Consider the following 18,875-nt stretch of genomic DNA (forward strand, 5'->3'; position numbering starts at 1 on the left):
CTACAGTATAAATTACTACATAATATTTACATAGGTCAAGTAGAAAAATTTCCCATAGGTTGTTTTAAAAGTTAATTTGATGAGAATTTGATTAGACCAAAATAAACAAGCTTTATGCATTTTGTTTGTGATTTGTGTCATGTATGACTATTGTGCATCTGACATAATACTATTATGGTAAATGTGATGTCATAATTATAAAATATAAAAATCGCAAATTTTTTCACAAATTTCTGGAAATTACCACCACAAAATCAGTCATTTTGATCGCAAAAATCACACAAAAAAATCGTGAAATCCTGGAGGGACTGATTATAGTATATTAGACTCAGTGGATTTGTATGATGTGCCAAATGTTTTATTTCAGCCAAACTAAAACAAAAATTTGTCCTTTAAAAATGTCATGGAACCGATTTAGTCCAACTGAAATGGCTGATTTTTTAAATCTGATATTTGCTACGCCCAAAGTACATTTTGTTTTTAATGCGTACACTAGGGTATGTGTACATTGCACTAATGCACGGTAAGTGCATACTGTACACACAGCCCAATCTTTCTAACTTTGTATACTCTGTTTGCTCAGGTCTGAAAGGCAAAACAGAGACACATTAGACTTAAGCTAACATTTCTGAAAAAGACAGAAAAAACAAGCAAGTCATAAATGGAGCATCACCTGTTTCTCGACCTCCTCTGTGATCTTTTTGATTTTGCTCTTGCAGTCCAGTGTGAGCAGATCCAGCTGTTTATCGATGAACTCCAGCCTGTCCTCCCTCTCCTCCTTCATCTCTAAACAATGAATCCTGAACAACACACAAAAAATCATTATACTAAACATTCATTTCAGTCTATGCATAGTCAACTATCATTCAAATATAACAAACCAAATTTTTTTTAATAAAACTGATCGAAGACTGTTAGCTTGATTCCTGATCACTGCATCCTTACCAAGTGTGATGGCACGTAAACACGCAACTCTACATTTTATTTTATTTTCCACATTGAATATAGCATGACTACGTCAGACTTCGTACTTCCGCTCAATTTCAGTTCGCTTCTGTACTCAGTCTGAGATAGCGACCTATCTTACCATTTTCCTCCGGCCTCAAAACAGCCGGCCAATCAACGAACAGAGGGCGGGCTGAGAGCCGTGACGTAGATGCTGAATGTACCGTGGATGCGTAGATTTACTTCACATAATCTGCAAAAGTCGTTCACAGCTATGTTCACTCCGGTATTTCGCTCGATGGTTTTGTTTTCACATCATACATGTGTTTACAGTGGAAGTTAGATGCGGCTGAGCCTGCGCATAACACACGCCATAACCAAACGTTATGTGATTGGCTTACGGGTAACCCAGGGCTCCAGACTAACTTTTCCACTGGTTGCACTGGTGCTACCAACTTTCTCAGTTGGTCGCACCAGCATATGATTTGGTCGCACCTTTTTTTTTTTTGCTACATGCCATGGGATTAATCAATGCATGCTGATGAATAGTGGTCTTAATCTGCATACCCTTGTTTTGCACTGAAGTAATAAGACTGACAGTGACATAAGACCTCATGTTAGCAAAATGTTTTAATCTTTTAACTCTAAAAAAAAAACTAATAAAAAACATATGTTCTTTAATGTTTGATTATAATTTTACTGTCTTCACATATGGATGGGAATTGATAAGATTTTATCAATAATAATGCCACTGACGATTCTGATTATCAATCCGATTCTCTTATTGATTCTTGATAGCACTGTGTGGAAAAATGTAGTCAAATGCTTTTAAAAAAAACAAGTGGTTTTATTTATTTTAAAGCTTAAGCTTGAGTAAGCAAACTGTACTTTTTATGTAATTTATGTAATAAATAGAACCTTATTGTAAAGTGTTACTGATTAGTTATACACAGATTCAGACGTCTCCTGAGTTCACTGTTGGAAAGATCAGTTGTTTTAACCATTCATTAAAATGAATCGGTTCAAAGGAGTCATTAGTTCGCGAATTGGACGTGTCGTGCGCGTTGTGTGATTATCCCAGCAGTTAGGACATGGACATCCAAGATTTGTGTCAACACAGAAAACATTACATCACTGGATAGTTTGTTTCATTTACTTAAAGTGTTTTTTTTTTGTCAGCTGAATGTCCGGAACGCTTTTCAGAGAAGATAAGGCAACTTATTTAGCACAATTCACACCCAGCGGTAATTCAGGGGGGAAAAAATCTCCGAATGCTCCACGGAAACTCTTCCGACCTTTTACCACCGTGTCGATTTATTTTGATTAATATGTGCGCAGGAGAGAGAGCAAGACAGCGCTTCGTTTGGAGACAGTGAAGTCTTGTTTAAACTTTCGCCTGGCTCCGAAGAGAGAGAGTGCGCGCGCGCGACCGGGGCTCTCTCTCTGCTCGTTCTTTCAGTTAAACATGCGCAGTCACAAGCACAGCAGTTCATTACTCACCGCTCAAATAAGACTTTGGCGGGCGCTAAAACAAGTTCAAAGCAGGAAAATTCATGCGTGAATTTAACTGAGTAGTACATGACCATGCACTCGCACAAATGCGACCACATGAAATTTTAACTCGCACATTCTCAAAAAATGGTCGCAGTCTGGAACCCTGTAACCAATGATTTTAAACTTCAGACAAGGGTCCCTTTGTGAACATAAGAATCTTCTTACCACGACTTAAAAAAATCTTTCCAATACAAAACTTTTGAACAGTAGTATAATTAAAAAATATATTTTATTTATTTGTATGTACAAATATATCAATATATCGTCAAACACATCTATTCATCTACAAATATCAGTTTAGTTTGATTCAATTAATTCTGTTAATTTGAAAAAAAAAAAAAATTGAAATTATTCTGAGAAAAGAATCTTATAGTTCAATTGCGAGACAAGGAAGGACCACAACACCAGTCTAAATGTGATGTCTTTAAGAAATTTAAAAACTAAGTAAAAAGCTCCTAAAAATCACTGCCAAATTGAAATTTATTTCGCTAGATAAAAAGCAAATAAGTTGGGGATATTAGGGATGTGCATGAGTACTCGAGTGCTGGGACGTGACAGCGACAATTGATCAAGAAAACGATGATCGTTGTGACTTTAAAACATACATTTCTTTTTTTTTCTGATTGGTTATTGTGGCATTATGGTCGGTACCTGAGGCGTTAGGACAGCATGCCGTCCAGACTGCCGAAATAAAGTAAAACTATGGATCTGAAAGTGCGCAGTAATGGCTGGAATCACTTTGATCATGAAAATACAGTTCAGTGCAAGATATGCAGCACCAAACTGCCATATACATAACATTATAATGAGAACATGATTGTTAAAGAATTTTGTTTTAGTTGTCTTTAGTTGCCCGTGTTTCAGCGTGTTGTTACGGGAATAGCGCATACTTACACTTTCTAGCTAGCACGTAACTAAAATTTCACATGCATTTGCATCCTTTTATGCAGATACAAGTTGTAATGTTACGTTTATGTTGTGCATGAAGGATATCGGATTAATGCAATTTAGGATGTGTCATACTTCAGCTTCACCTCATGCAGCTTTCTTTTTAAAAAATATTGATGTATTATTGATAATCTAGCAGTGTTATCAGGCATGAAAACAGGTCAGGGGTAAAAAAGGTGAGAAGGATGCGGCATATATACCCCCCCTCCCCTCGTCAGCTCGTTCAGCGCGTCATACGTCGTCCTTTCAGTTTCGGTTTTCAATCGATCAAGTTTTTTCACGTTCTCTCGATAAACCACCCCTTTCAATCCGATCGAAATTATTTGTAATAGAGCTGACACTTTGAGTTTTTAACGGGTTATGTTAAAGCCCTACTTGTTAGTAATGTTTTTATGGAATATCTCTAGTGAATGCATTATCATATCACCGTATTATTTACCGCCATGCGAGCCACAAATTAAAGCTTGGCGAGCCACATGAGGCTCGCGAGCCGCGCAATGAATAACACTGCACTAACTCTTACTTGTTCCTGCTCGCTCAGCGTTCACGGCGCCCGCGCCCGCTCGCGATATTATCTCGCCCACTTCTATGTCAAAATTAAAAATAATGACATTGGCAACATCGCTGTCTGTATCTGACAGGACAGTTAACATTGTAAGCTAACTTACCTCAGGCTTGCTTTCCGACGTGCGGTTCTTTGTTCGGCAGTGTGTCCAGTTGTCAGACTCGCGGTGTAAAAGACTTTGAAAACATTTCTGCCCTAACGTTACTCTGACTCGTATTGGCTGTTATGTTTCGGCATTAGGAATGATGATTGTTTTTTAAAGCTGCGAAGTTTATGGTAACTTTATAGGGGATAAATGCTGGCCTCGACCTGGACCACAACACAATAAATATTTTCTCATCGGATCTGCACAAATCACGTAGGTGACCCTTTTACGTTTTAAAACGGCGAATTTCGCCGAAAGGTGAGGAGTTTTCATGCCTGGTTATTTTCTAGTCATATTTTGAAAGGCATGTAATGTTTTTATTTACATAATATTAACGTAACTGTTTTATTTCAAACATTTTTATTATCGCCATGACGAACACGCCTCACACCTATTTTTTATTTTTTATTTTAAATCTATCAGTACTCGAAATTAAAAAATTAACAAAAAATACCCATCCCTTCTGGATATCATCACTAATTTCAAAATCTGACTCTACTATTTATACCACTTCCTCAGATTGTAACAGCACAATCAGGCCCTAAGCTAATGTCAATGTCACCAGTGGGTCAGTGTTTAGTGTGATGGATTACTGCTAAGAAAAGCAGGCGCCTTTGCGCTCACCTCTGCTCTTGAGCTGCAATGTGCACAGAGTCCATGATCAGACGCAGAGCTTCAGAAATCTGCTTGGCTCTCATTGTGTGCTGCTCAAACTTAGTCTTCACTGCTGACTGGGAGATGCACTCCTGTAAGCATACACGTATATATGACAGTCAGACAAACACACAGACACATTGAAACCAATCACACTCCAGAAACCCAACAACACTCACCTCAAAACGCCTTTCAAAGTTCTGAAACTCAAACATTCTCGCTTGAAAACCTTCAGCCAGAGCACCACCTGAAAATCCAACAAGAATGGCTTTACAGGGGTCATGTCATGGAAAAGAGGACTTTTCTTGCTCTTTCAAAATAAGAGTTTGATGCCTAAATGTACATATACATTAAAGTTTACAATGTTCACATGATCACATTAAAGAATATTTGACTCAACAATTGTAATGCAGTTTTTCCCAAAATGGGGGTTCGCAAAACCCTGGACATTCAATGATGAAAAACGAATAATTATTAATTACATCAAATGAAACATTCAAATAAATGGGGCTGCACAATTAATCGAAAACTGAAATCACAATATAGCTTAAAACGACTATCATATCAAATGCTGATATTTTTTAAGACTTTAAGTTTTGAAGGCATAAATATTAGTATTATAACTATCAAAGTGTCAAATAAAAATGTTATTATAATATTATATATTGAGTTTAATATTACTGGATTCCTTAAACGCCAGTGTGAATGTACTGAGATTCTAGACTAAAGAGGTTCAAGTCCTCTTTAATGTCCATTTACATTATATCGCAGTTCAAATCGCAATACTGTATAGTGTTTTGTTGTGCAGCCCTAAATATAAAGAATTTTAAAATAAAAACATTCAAAAAACACTTAATATTGTAAATACTTAACGTCTAAAGGGTTTTAGCTATAAAGAAAAGTTTGTAACAAATCTACCTGCTTCAGGCATTCCCTGGGCTTTCTGGACACGTGCCTGAAGAACTTCTTTAGCAGAGACGAAGAAGATCCGATCACTGGCCTGAGCGCGATCCACCACCCGCAGCTCATCCACTAAAAAACTAGAGCAGCGGTCCATGTGCTGCCGTCTCACCTGACGAACACACAAGTTTCCTTATAAGAGTGCAATAACGCCATGTATCATTTACCCTTGTTTTCAAAAAACGCTACTTAAAAGGTCCAATTTGTTTGCTTGATTTAATGTGTAAAACAGACACAAAAAAACTTAAAGCTTGTCCTTTATTTTGTAAAAAAATTAAACAAAATCATGCTTACAATATTAGGTTTAAATATCAGGGATGCTAACGGTTTAAAACATCTCAGGGTTAACAGACTAAGAGAATGTGTCATGTAAGTCCCACCTCTTCCATATACTCGGGCTCGCTGGCTGAGGCGTCCCAGCGGTTGTTCAGGATGAAGATATTGGGACTGGAGAGACGCTCGTTCACTTTGTGAAAGAATGATTTTTCCTTTAAGAGGGCAGAGGGGAGACATATTTTAATAAGCTGACACTTTAAAAAAGACAATCCACTTTAAAATTACTTGACAACCTCACAAAGACTGGAGAAAAATAGAAGTTAATCATGCTTGACAAGTCATATTTTGCATTGCAATAAAGATTTATACACACATCTTAACCACACATGAAATCAGTGTGAATACTACTGCACTTTATCTGTGTCCATAATGCTGTAATATATAGGAAATATTGTGTAAAGCTTCTGCTCCCACATTTAATTAGCCTTTTTCACAAACTGAAGTTCATATTAAACTCACCGTTTGCATTAAAGTTGACTCTGAATTGGCCACCAGCACAAAAACGTCAGCGTCAAGGCAGAATTTGTCAATCCAGCTGTCCAACTCTGTTGTGACATCGATGCCAGGGCTTGAAAAGGAAGATTTCATATAAGTTTCAGACAGACAGATATTACTAACGTGACTTCTTATGCACTAAATTAGCTTATAATGCCATTGCATTGGTATTCTTAAATATCATATTTATATTAAAAAAAGGATCCAGCAAAGCAAATTTAATAAACAAAAACATGCTAACAAAGTTTATATGTGCAGAAATGAACGATCTTCAAATCAAAACAGGCAATGTATTATGTTAAATGACGACATTTCTGATAATACATTATTTCCTAAAAATATGTCAGTATGTCTCAGGCCTCACAGCCAAACTGTCCGGTTTACCTGTCCACAAGTACGAGGTCATCCCGTAGCAATGCACACTTTGCTTTAGGCCACATGACACACACAAGACTGCCTGCATCCAAATCCTCATCCTGATGTAATGCATGGGCCAACTGGTTCACCGTCTGCCAACACACACACGCACACACATGTACACACACACATTAGCATTATCACATAATTTTAATCAGACTTTTTTTAAATTAACTGAAATTTAAGGAGTCCTGTCATGGAAAACGTTATTTTACTCACTCTTTTCAAATACACATGACATACTGTGCAGTCACAAGCACAGAGGTTAGCCAATCAAAACAGAGGTCCCTAGATACAAAGCGAGTGAGCAAGAGGGAGATTTGAAGAAAGACTAGAAAGAGAGATGGCTGAGAGACATTACAAAAGAGAAAAGGTCAGAGGAATATTAGAGGAAAAAAAGGGTTATGATCAGGCAAGAGCTTTAGAAGACGTGTTAATATTAGAAAAGCTTTCGAGCATTAGACAGGAAGCAGGAAGGCCTGAAATAGGATGCTGAGGTTTTGTTGTTTCTGCTCCATGCGGGTAACATGGTTTTGCTGTTTCACAGAACCAAGATATGCTGTTGTTGTAATGTTAGCTTTAGTAACCGGACAGTTCTGAGTGTCATTGTTTGTCTAGATCTGTGTGTTGCTGGCGACTAACAACAAACCCTTGCTGACATACTCTTGTGTACTGTATGTTCATTTTTGCTCTTCCATGTCGTTTGTTCATTATCTTCGCTTTAATCTTCGTGAAGATTATTTTGCTTCGCTTCAGTTATGATAAATAGACACCCAATCTTGCGTTGTGTGTTCATGCATTTTGGGGGCGGAGCAATGAAGGGAGGGGTGTGTGTTTGTTTCACTTACTGCACCTTTAAAGGGAGGCACAATTCTCAAATAACTTTTGAGAAACAACATCTCAGAGCTGTGCTTTAGTGTACTGACAGTCAAGCACTGTAAAACCCCTCTTTAAAAAGTTTAGGGCCAAATTTACAAACAGCTTGCGTCAGCGCAAACCCTCTTTTGGCGTCAGGATTTACTAAAGACAGTGAAAAAAGAGCACTGAAAAGGTGTGGACACCGTTAATTTTTCGGCTGACCTTATTGCATATGTACTCACGCTATTTAGCCTGTTGTCTCTTCATTCATCTCATTTAAAGCAGAATGCACAGGTTTACCTCTGAGGTGTTGTGGAGAGTATTTTCTTGAGTCTGTTGCTGATTTAATATTAGGGCCTACAATGAATTTGCCTCTGCACCATTTTATAACGACATCACTGCATAACCGACCAATAAATTAAGATAGTTGATATACTGTTATCAGCATATGTTGAGGTAGATTCAGCTCTCGTCATTTCTGAGAGAACTGTTGCATCGTTAATGAAGCAACAGATGCCAAAAGCTCAGTTTTTGCTTTAACTTTCTGTAGCGAATAACTGACATTAATAGCAGACTCCTTCACCAGCACAACTCTCGTGCAAACTGCCTGTGTGATATCCATGGCCTTTTGGGTGAAATACTTCCTATGCGACGTGACATTTTTCTTTATCACCAACTCCATCTTTGCTCGCAAAATGATAGACAACGAACTAAGTAAATAATTAATTAAATAAATGAGTATATATACACAAGTAAATTAATGATTCAATAAGTACACTTTTGAATCCCCCCTCCTGATAATAGTGTGTATCACCGATCTCACAGGCTGACAATTGACCGATATGACTATGGATCACTGCACACAACGCTAGTTGCAAGCATACACCAGAGAGTAAAGGATCACAAGTAATAAAGCTACAAGACTTGGGGAACTGTATGACCTTTGGCCCACTCTTGGGATGGAGTGCATTTGTTCATGTCATTACTGTGTGTACATGCACTCAGGCAGGACAGAAATGGCCTCTTTCAGACACTGCGAAAAGCATTAAGAGAACGACTGTGTCCCACATCCTGAAGAGTGTATACACACACACACAAAAGCATCCATCATCCAGATGCTATGTTCACATTGTCTGTAGGCTAACTGGACTAAATTTAGCTAGTAACCATTGTTCTGTATGTTCAGTCAGGTGAATACAAACCCCGACCAATGCCAACGGGTAACACACTGAACAAACGTGTTTGTTGGCGTTTGTCTGTGCGACGTGAATTGGCCTTTATTCTACGGTTCAGGTTCATTTATTGCTGTAGGCTGTAAGGACCTTTGCAATAAGTCAAATAAAGTGGCGAAGTGATATGGAACCGTCATGCGATCGACAGACCTGGAACTACTTCATAGCTATGCGTTTACTGGAAAATAATTGCACTCCTTAGTCAACTGTCAACCAATCAAAATCAAGCATTCAACACCATTTTCATCCCATGCGCAGATGAAGAAAAGAACCCACAGATGAAACAATATATTAAATGCAGCCATGTTATCCTACATTCAGAAGAGAGTGCCTGATGTTTGGGAACGCAATCGTGCAAGACAGTTCTGGGAGTCCAGCTGGTTAATCCAGTTATCCAGCCAGATGATCTGTTGAGGCAAAGTCACATGGATTTTGTTGCCAATCCAGGAATTTATTTGGTAAATGTGTTTCTAGCATAGCTTATGTGCATGATTTGAATTTTTTTTTAAGAGCTTGTTTTTATGCGCAGTTTTATATCCTCACACTTCCATTCAGTGTTTTTTTATGATCATAAAATTCACAAAAATATGTGAATGGAAACATAGCTATTGTTAGCTGCTGATATTATGCTTTGTCTATTGTTGTGCAAATGTGCAAGTCAATATGTTTCTTTTTTTTCACAGTATCAACCTATACATTTCATTAGTCTCATCTCTACGTTTAAATGCAAGAATTAAAATAAATCTTTGCCGTAAACATTCGTCTAATTGTGTCTTTCTCCTTTTCATGCACCTGCTCTGATAAACTGGTAAGTACAGTGACATGCTCATTCCCAGCAATCTTCTACAGTAAACAATGTGCTTTTAGGTATAGCATGCACGTTTCCTCAGCCCTGTAATATATCAATGCAGAGGAAAGGTCATGAGACGAGTCTTAAATGACAAAAACGTGCGACCTTGTGACAGCTGGCAGGAAAAGGCCCCTGACCCATGTGGGTTTAATTATAGACTGGAGCTCATGTACAGTCAGCCAAGATCTAGAGACATTCATTTAGCACAACTCAAGTTTTTGCCGTATAGCCCATCACAGACCACATCTGCTCATTGTTTTCCAATTTTATCACATGGTATGGTACAAAAACTGAAGCACAATATATTAATGACAGTATCAGTATTGCCATTTACATGTCTAAATGAGGTACATGCATGCATAAAAGGGAGTAATTTACAAAAAAAAGCTTGCACAACCATAACATATTTCTTTTAATTATTTCATATTAATTTAAATAATTCAAAATATAAAAAAAATTTAGTAATGTTTTTTTTTTTTCAGATTTTTACTGATTTTCAGTTCTCTCTAAAATATATCACACCTTTAGGCCGCATTTACACTGCATGTCTTGATGCCCAATTCCGTTTTGTTGTCTATATCCAATTGTTTTGACGACCAGCTCACATCATCTTTTAAAAGTGACCCATATCCGATATCTGCATTTACCCTATACACACGAAACAACACAAGGTAGACGCACTGACCCAGAATACTTGGGCCGAAAAGAAAGTAAAATGGCGCCAGTTGCATTAGACGCGGATGAAATGATAATACAAATTTTGCTTTCCGCACCATCTTTATAGGTCAGCAAAACATTGGGTTGAGCCCTCATCCTGCATTGAAAAGTGTTGCCACAACATTAAAGGAACAAAATTCAAAGTTAATTTACTTTTGATTGTAGTCAAAGTAATTTCTCATCAACTGAGTCTGTGATTACAAACTCTAAACGGGAGAATCAACTGTTTTATAAACTGATTTATAGAGTTTGATGTTAACAAGTTAAATAATGCTGAGCGATCTCTATTTTTCCAAATTTTTAACAAAAACTCCAGCATTTAGTGCAACGTTGAGTGCATTCTGACCTAAACGCCTCTGATGGGCCATTGCATTGACAACGTTTCAAACACATTGTAAATAGAAACCATTGCTTCACAGAGGACTCACACGTACACCCTGGAGTGTCTGAAAGCAGTTGAACTAGCCTATGCCTCTGACACGGTCAAACTAGTGCGATGACAAAGGGGTGTAGAATTGGCTTACTTTCTTTAAAAATCTAAGTTAAACTTTCAACATTATTGTGATATTCACGACATTCCTTGATATTATAATGTCAGCAAAATTATCACACTATTTACTAATATTTGATTTATCATCGAGTCCTATTGGTAAGCTAACAACACTCCAAAATTAAGTAGTGTGCATACAAAAAGGGCATACTAAATATATACTTCAATATAAAACAACATTTCTCTTGCCTCATTCACCATCTCGGATTTATCTACATTTACAAGCACCCCAAAAAAAATCCATTGGTCAGTCAAAGCCTTCATGTAAACACCTCAATGAGTCAGACTGAAAACAACAATTATACTCACAGAGTATAAAGTTTAGGGTTCATATGTACACAGAACTTTCAGAATCTGAAATTGGATTGGACTTCAGTTCAGATTGACAAAAATTAGTGCATCAAATACATACTGAGCTTGTCGTACCGCAATCTAGCATTGTCTCCTTCACGAAGGACACTTGATGCTTGCTGATTAAAGGTGGTATCAGCGATTTCAGGCCCAAACATAAATGATCACATTCATCTAATATTTCCTAACGATCCGCTAGCTGCCCGCCCCATAAGCATGCTGTCAAAAAACCGCATCTCTCTAGGTAGCCTAGGCTCTGAGATCTGCACACAAAAACAGTTGGTATCAACATCACTCAAAACCAAAATAAATAGTGTTCCAACCAATCATCGACAGGGGCGGGTGTTGTGAGGTTTTGCGCTCGTGCACGGCTGCCTATGATGGCTGCTGGTATGTTGATACCAACTGTTTTTGTGTGCAGATCTCAGAGCCTAGGCTACCTAGAGAGATGCGGTTTTTTGACAGCATGCTTATGGGGCGGGCAGCTAGCGGATCGTTAGGAAATATTAGATGAATGTGATCATTTATGTTTGGGCCTGAAATCGCTGATACCACCTTTAACTTATCACTTGATTTATGACCAGCCTGTGATACCTTAAGATGCTGCCTTCATAGACAGCTCACAAGATTTTGGAACAGAGCCTGTGTGTAGTGTACACTGTAGGTTTACTCAGAATAAATATACGGTTTCGGCTTTGTCAATACTGCAACACTACATGGCCACAATTTTAGCCTCAATGTTCATGAAATCTGTAAGAACACAAGTTTAGCTCTACAGCGTGTCTTCTCACTTGTCAGACTGAAGAGATTACACACCATCATTAACACCTCCAGTGAGCAAAGCTCATTTATGGTTGCTATGGGGAGATGCACTATGTTATGCAAGAGGCCAATTTCCATTCCCCATCCCCAATCTGACTGAACATGTTAGACACACCCAAAGACTCAAACAAAAGAGATCCAGAATCACTTAGGAATGGCTTTATGACAATAAGAAGTAAGAGTTTTTACTTTAACACTCTTTCTTTCATCCGATCCTTCGGTGAGCAGGAACGCCTCATTGCCATCGGTGCCTTCCACCCGTAAGAAGCAGTTGGTGGTGTGTCCGATTCCAGATGGCAGCACTTTGTCCCAGAGCATGGCGTTAATGACGGAGCTCTTCCCGTTGCTGGTTCTGTAAATGCAAAAGGTGTGACTTAACCCAAAGTAATTCAGTTTTGACATGAACGCTTAAGCTGATCAGCACAGTCCCAGGGCTCCGGACTAACATTTGAGAGCAGTAGCACTGGGGAGTGGGAGGATTTTTAATCATAAAGGTAATTTAATCATAAAATGACTATTGTTTTGCATTAATAAGTGCAGTAACTAATAATATCCCATGTTTATTTCTTGGAAATACACATTTGACAGTCAAGCACTGTGCTTGAGTTGAGATGCAAATCAAATAAATTAGTAAAGAAAATTTCACAAGATCTAGCAGTGAAGTTATTAATACTGCGCCAAATTCAAACGCTTTCTCAACTGATCTCCCACCTCTGTGTAGTAACGTGTCATGTGATCGAGAATGGATCGAGTAAACCTGTTCTGAGCCACAGACTGTAATGTTCTGAGCTTGCGCTGTGCTGTCAAATATTGGTCTGAGCTTATAAACTGTCCGCGCTGCAAAGCTCAAACGAGAAGCACGGTTTCATTTCGTTTGCTGTTTGATTTTTTTCATGTGCAACAGAAATGGCAGCTCTTATTTGTAGACAACGTGGTGGTTACACCAATGTGACATCTAACAAAATGTAGTTGCACCGGCAAGAAACAAGGTCGCAAAATGCAACCATTTGGTTGCAGTCTGGAGCCCTACAGTCCGCTGAGGATACCCAGCAGTGATTTATTTTATTAATGTTATTTTCAAAGCTTTCAGTGTACTTTTACTATAAAAGGAACTTTATTAACATTTATTTAGCTCTAACAAGTAACAAATACAGTTTTTGCTCAATACTAACTGAAATGAAAAACAATTCATTAATAATTCCTGCACAGGAGAGACTTGGTGTTTTTCCATACGTAGGAAAAAAGATATGTATATCAGCATTGGCTATTGGCCAAAATGAGCATATCGGCAAAAATCCAATATCATGCATCCTATTACACACTCAACTGTGCCGTGGATTGAGCGGAACATGGACAATTAAGTATAGCCGATACTTTTGGGCTCAGCATTTCACAGTATTCTCCATTTGAGTGGCGAATGTGGATGGTCAACAAAAGCACACTAGAAGTGTAAACTTTGTCCAGTGTCTGCACTATATCACTCCAGAAGTTGTCACCAAGAAAAAAATTATTTGTACTAGTTTACACTAGAGTTGCATGTATCTCTTAACTCCCTCACACAAGCGGTCATCAAAAGCCACTTTCCGACCAAATAGTTACAGGAACTTAGTTATAGGAACTGTCCACTTCTAAACAGTTCTAAGAACTACTCTCCCCCAAACTCGGTTTTGCTGTTAGCGTTCGCACTGGCCAAGTGGCCATAGGAACTGGTAGGAGGGGTAAGGGAGTGACGCAAGCACGGTGACTTTTATTTTGACGGCGCGACAGACCTTTATTTTGGCGGCGCTGAGACCGTCAGAGCAAACAATGCTCGCATTCTCTGTGTTTATTAGTTAGCGATCTGTCTAACAGTACTGTTTAATATGTTATTAGATAGAACTGTTATAGAAAGTAGACAGTATATGAAAAAAAGGTTATTAGCCTATGCCGTGTGGTTGATGTCCAGTGTTGCTAGCTGGGCAGATAAACATAATCATGTTTGGCTTGGTCCCCTCAAAGTTGCGTTGGATTTTCTCTTCAGCATAAAGGTTTAGAAACCCATCTATCATTGTTTTCCATGTTTGTACAGTTAGTTTATGGAGTAAATATATAGGCTATAATCTTTCCATTCTAGCTGTTTTAAAAATGGCAGGTGCTGGTGTTCCGCGTGCGTTCGGTCATCAGCGTACACTAACGTCACGGGTAGTTCCTATAGTGCTGGTTTAGACCCTACTCTGAAGTAGGACCTAATTTAGTTCCTCCAAATGGAGTTCCTAGAACTAAAATCGTTCCTAGTTCCTGCGGTGCGAACACGCCGACATCCGGGTACTTTAGCCAATAGTTCTAGGAACTGTGAAAAGGTTTCTCCGGAAATCGGCTAATGTGGACAGCTATTGTTGTTTCCAGTAGTTTTGTTTTGTTGTTTCTTTTTCGACTGTGAAACCATGGACCGGGGCAGTGCTGCCACCTTCTCCACAAACTAATTAGCGCAAAAAAATGTCAAGGGATATATATGCAAGCTGAGCATACAGAGTATGCACTGTAAGAAAATCTGGCTGTGCAAAATGTACTAACCAATGGCTGTGCCCTGTAAGCACACCCTAGCGTTCGTGTAAAAATTCAAATATACTTTGGGCTTTAGTGCTACTCTGAACACGACACAAACTTTGAGTTCATGCTGTGAGGGGTAATATATATATACACACTGTACCTGCCAAAGAAGACCACCTTCATGTGTCTCCGGGACAAGACTTCCCCAATCCCTGCCACTTTGGACAGGTATCCCCGCACCTCCGCCACCTGCTCCTCTGTGGTAACAGGATCCAGTTCTTCATTGCTGTAAGTTTCTGACATAGAAAAGAGACCAGTTCAACTACACTTGATATTTTAAATACTTCACCAACATTGAGAACTTATAGTCAAGAGTCATGGTTGTCAATTATAGGTATGGATTCGTGGCCCACACCAGAAGAGTCCACCCTTAAGTCTCTATGATATTCTGGAGTAGGATTTGTGAAATATTCTTAAGAATAAATTCCCCTAAACTACTATTTTCTTCTTGTTTTCTAACCTAAGAATAAATTCCTTTAGAACTTTAAGAAAACAGTTTAGAACATTCTTAAGACAAAACATTCATGAAATTTCCTGAAAACAATGTCCTTAAAATCTTTGCAAAAAACTTCTTAAAAGGTAGGATAGCCTCCAACTTCTCTTAAATCCCCAAAGGTAATTTATTGGGTTCTTTCAATATTAAGCATTACAGCATTACATTACTTACATTATGCACATCCCTAGTAATAGTAATATGTATTATATTATATGTGGAGTAAGTATAAGTATTCTGAAGTGACACCACTGATAATGTTTTTGCTGGCTGAATTCGAAATTCAGAAAGAACTCTACAAAAATAGGGACCTCGTTTTTAATTTTACAATTACGACATTACTGCTCGAAAATCAGATAATACCAAAACCCGCTATTTTCTTCTTGAGAAAAAAACTGTTCTTTGTTTTTACAGAATTGCAGTTTCTTACGAATTGAACTGTAGGGCTGAGCGAATATGTGTAGAACTCTTTACTACCCTAGTACTTCAGAAATCCTTTTAAAGGTATACGTGTGAATTATACGTGGCACAATGGCCTTCATCATCACAGTATGCTAATGCTTATCTAATGCAAGTCAAGTCAAGTCAAGTTTATTTATATAGCGCTTTTCACAACACAGGTTGTATCAAAGCAGCTTCACAGTAATAAATTAGAACAATACATCAATGTTTGTTTCTAGTGGAACGTCTACGTTTGGTAATGCTGATCAATAGTATAGTTGATTGATTAATTAAATTAAATATCCCCAACTGAGCAAGCCAAAGGCAACAGTGGCAAGGACCCGAAAAACTCCATCAGGTGACCTAATGGAGAAAAAAAAAACCTTGGGAGAACCCGGGCTCAGTCGGGGGCCAGTTCTCCTCTGGCGTTTATGAACTAGAGGTCGGATTTAACTGTAGGATTAAAAGTATTATATGAATGCCTGGCTAAAGAGATGCGTCTTTAATCTAGTTTTAAAGAGATTCATCACAAGAGATTCATCACTATGCGGATCGAGGACTGTTGAGACTCTCCAGGCACTGGATGGTTGAATGCATTATTTGTTACAACTAAGTTTTCTATACAGGATGTTGTTCCATTTTACTGTCTTTATATTTAAACATGTAACTTAATAAATAACTTTGCCTGCTTTAAAGGCTTTAAGAATATTTCCTTTTATCACTGATGATGCTGAAAGCTTAAGAGATTATAACTAATTATTAACTATATCTAAATGTTCAGGTTAAATCTTATGTTTTCCTATCAGTTCCAAGAAAGGCCTTTACCTTTAAAGAATAAGAGGTTAAAGAATAACAACAACTTTAATGGAGTCAGATTAATTATACTGGAGTCAGATAAATAACTGAATTATGCACGTCATCCTTCAACTGCTTTTTGTTTAGATTATTGGTTCAAAATAGCAGCGTAAGCTTCTAGCCTTACAGAACATTTTTATGAATTTCTTAGAATTTATCTTGAGAAAATTTTTGTGAATCCAGCCCCTGGTCTCTAGATACGGCTCGGGTCCCTCCTTCAATGTGAACCAATCAAAAAAAAATCCAGTTTAAAAAATGAAATGTCTGATCACTAAAGCCCCTTTCACACAGAGATTCCGGAAAATACACGAATAATGTGTCCCGGGATCGTTTGATTTTGGTTCATTCACACTGCCAGTGATTTTCCGGAATCTGTGAGTGCGTTCACACACATCCCGTGACGTCAGGATGTGACGTGTAACGTACGCATCGAAAACATGTTGTGGTACAACAGCGGAAGTGTTTGCATTGCTTTGAACAACATGGCAGCTGATCAGGCATTAGGTGTTGATGTTCAAACTTTGTTGTTTATGTACAACATGTTTCGTGGTCAAATCACAACTTTTTTTTCGATTATGACTTCTTTTCAACGTGTTAATTCGATAAGGAATACGCTGGAAGAAAAAATTGGCAGAGAGTAGGAAACAAAATGAAGCAGTGTGACGTAAAGCACGGAGACGCCATCAGATGCTAAAAGCTACAGTTCTTTGTACACGGACTGGGTGTCATAACTACGACACACCCCTAACGGCATCGGTCCTGGGCTGGCTTTTGTTCACGCAGGGCGCGTTCCGGGACTGATCCCGGCATCGTTCCCAGCATCAATCCCGGGACGTGTTTGCGCTCACACAGAAGGCACTCTAGCAATTTTACGGCAATTTCCCGAGATCACCACGCTGTGTGAAAGAGGCTTGTGAAAAACAATAGCAAACTTCTCCTCAACAAGCAGCACACAGATGTTGAAGTTAACATCTCAGGGTGACGGCTAGATCTGGTTTTCAGCCCCATCGGTAAAAAAAATGTTTGTATGTGAATGCTAATTTAGAGAAGCTCAAAACTTTGTTTACAAACAAAATAATAGGTTAGCAATCCAATGTTACATCGCAACCATGGAAACATTTGGATTCGTGAGGAATGAGAGAGGTACATGATCCCATTGATTTGTCAGCTGATCTGGTCACACGATTTAACAATGTGTGAATTTAACAATATTCCATGAATTATTCCATTTTGCAGGGGATTACAAACGTTTCTTCCTTTTGCTCGCTTTTAGTTTCTGTACATTCGCATTCTTTATAGTGCTGAAGTAGAAAAACTCTGTAGGACTGATACCTTTTTACTTGCACGTCCAAATCTATTGAACAATTTATGCAATCTATTTAAGCAATCTATTTAAGCTTTGGCAATTTTGGCTGAAATATGACTGACCTCAAATAAACCTAATATAAAATCCTCCAAAATCCTTCCAGTAAAAACCTTGGCAGACTACTGAAACAACTGCCAGGGTAGATTTGTAAGAAGTTACTTTAGGGTCATTCTTTGTAAGAAGATAACCTGAGGTGTTCATAGAAGAAAGTCTTACAGACATAATACGCTGACTAAGCCATGCTTTTCCCTGAGCCTTCAGCCGTCTCCCAGTTTGTTACGTAACCTGTCTTTTTTATCTAAGGCACGCAAATCAGAATGAAGCCAGTTTCTCTTATCAGCTAGACATATGTACAGCATGCAACAGTGTGCTTTTGAGTTCCTGAAACAAGGAGTGGAATGAATTGCCAAGGGAAATGAAAGCAGACACCTTCCAGAAAGGCTGAGCTTTCTTTGATGTAAGCCCCCAGCTGTTCAAAGATGCCGTTGATCTTCTTCTTGGCGGTGACGAAGTGTTTGAGCGGGGAGGCGTTCACCTCAGCCATGAGTCGCTTGTCCTTCTTGCCGATCACACTGGTATTGGGTCGTGGGAAAACCAAAGACATTTCACTAGACAGAGATAAAGACAGAGATAAATTAACATTTTTCAGCCACAATGATGAGGTGTTCTGGGTCTTTGCTTTAAAACTGTATCTAAATATCTTCTGGTGGCATTAAGACATTAAACTCTTTA

General features: G+C 38.4%; 1 protein-coding gene across 2 annotated transcripts in view; it reads right to left on the reverse strand.

Moving 5' to 3' along the window:
- mfn2 (mitofusin 2) overlaps positions 1-18,875 on the reverse strand; it is a 37,075-nt gene that overhangs the window by 11,818 nt on the left and 6,382 nt on the right. For both annotated transcript variants that reach the window (XM_081348366.1, XM_081348367.1), the window contains exons 2-11: positions 18,573-18,751; positions 15,089-15,224; positions 12,589-12,751; positions 6,987-7,111; positions 6,567-6,675; positions 6,152-6,259; positions 5,730-5,883; positions 4,991-5,058; positions 4,782-4,903; positions 674-800 (exon numbers count right to left, since the gene is read on the reverse strand). In XM_081348366.1, coding sequence (XP_081204492.1) covers positions 674-800; positions 4,782-4,903; positions 4,991-5,058; positions 5,730-5,883; positions 6,152-6,259; positions 6,567-6,675; positions 6,987-7,111; positions 12,589-12,751; positions 15,089-15,224; positions 18,573-18,747 — 1,287 coding nt within the window. In that variant the 5' untranslated portion in view covers positions 18,748-18,751. The remainder of the gene's footprint in view (positions 1-673; positions 801-4,781; positions 4,904-4,990; positions 5,059-5,729; positions 5,884-6,151; positions 6,260-6,566; positions 6,676-6,986; positions 7,112-12,588; positions 12,752-15,088; positions 15,225-18,572; positions 18,752-18,875) is intronic.

This window comes from Scardinius erythrophthalmus (assembly GCF_964197995.2).
Source record: "Scardinius erythrophthalmus genome assembly, chromosome: 20".
Classification (NCBI taxonomy): Eukaryota; Metazoa; Chordata; class Actinopteri; order Cypriniformes; family Leuciscidae; genus Scardinius; species Scardinius erythrophthalmus.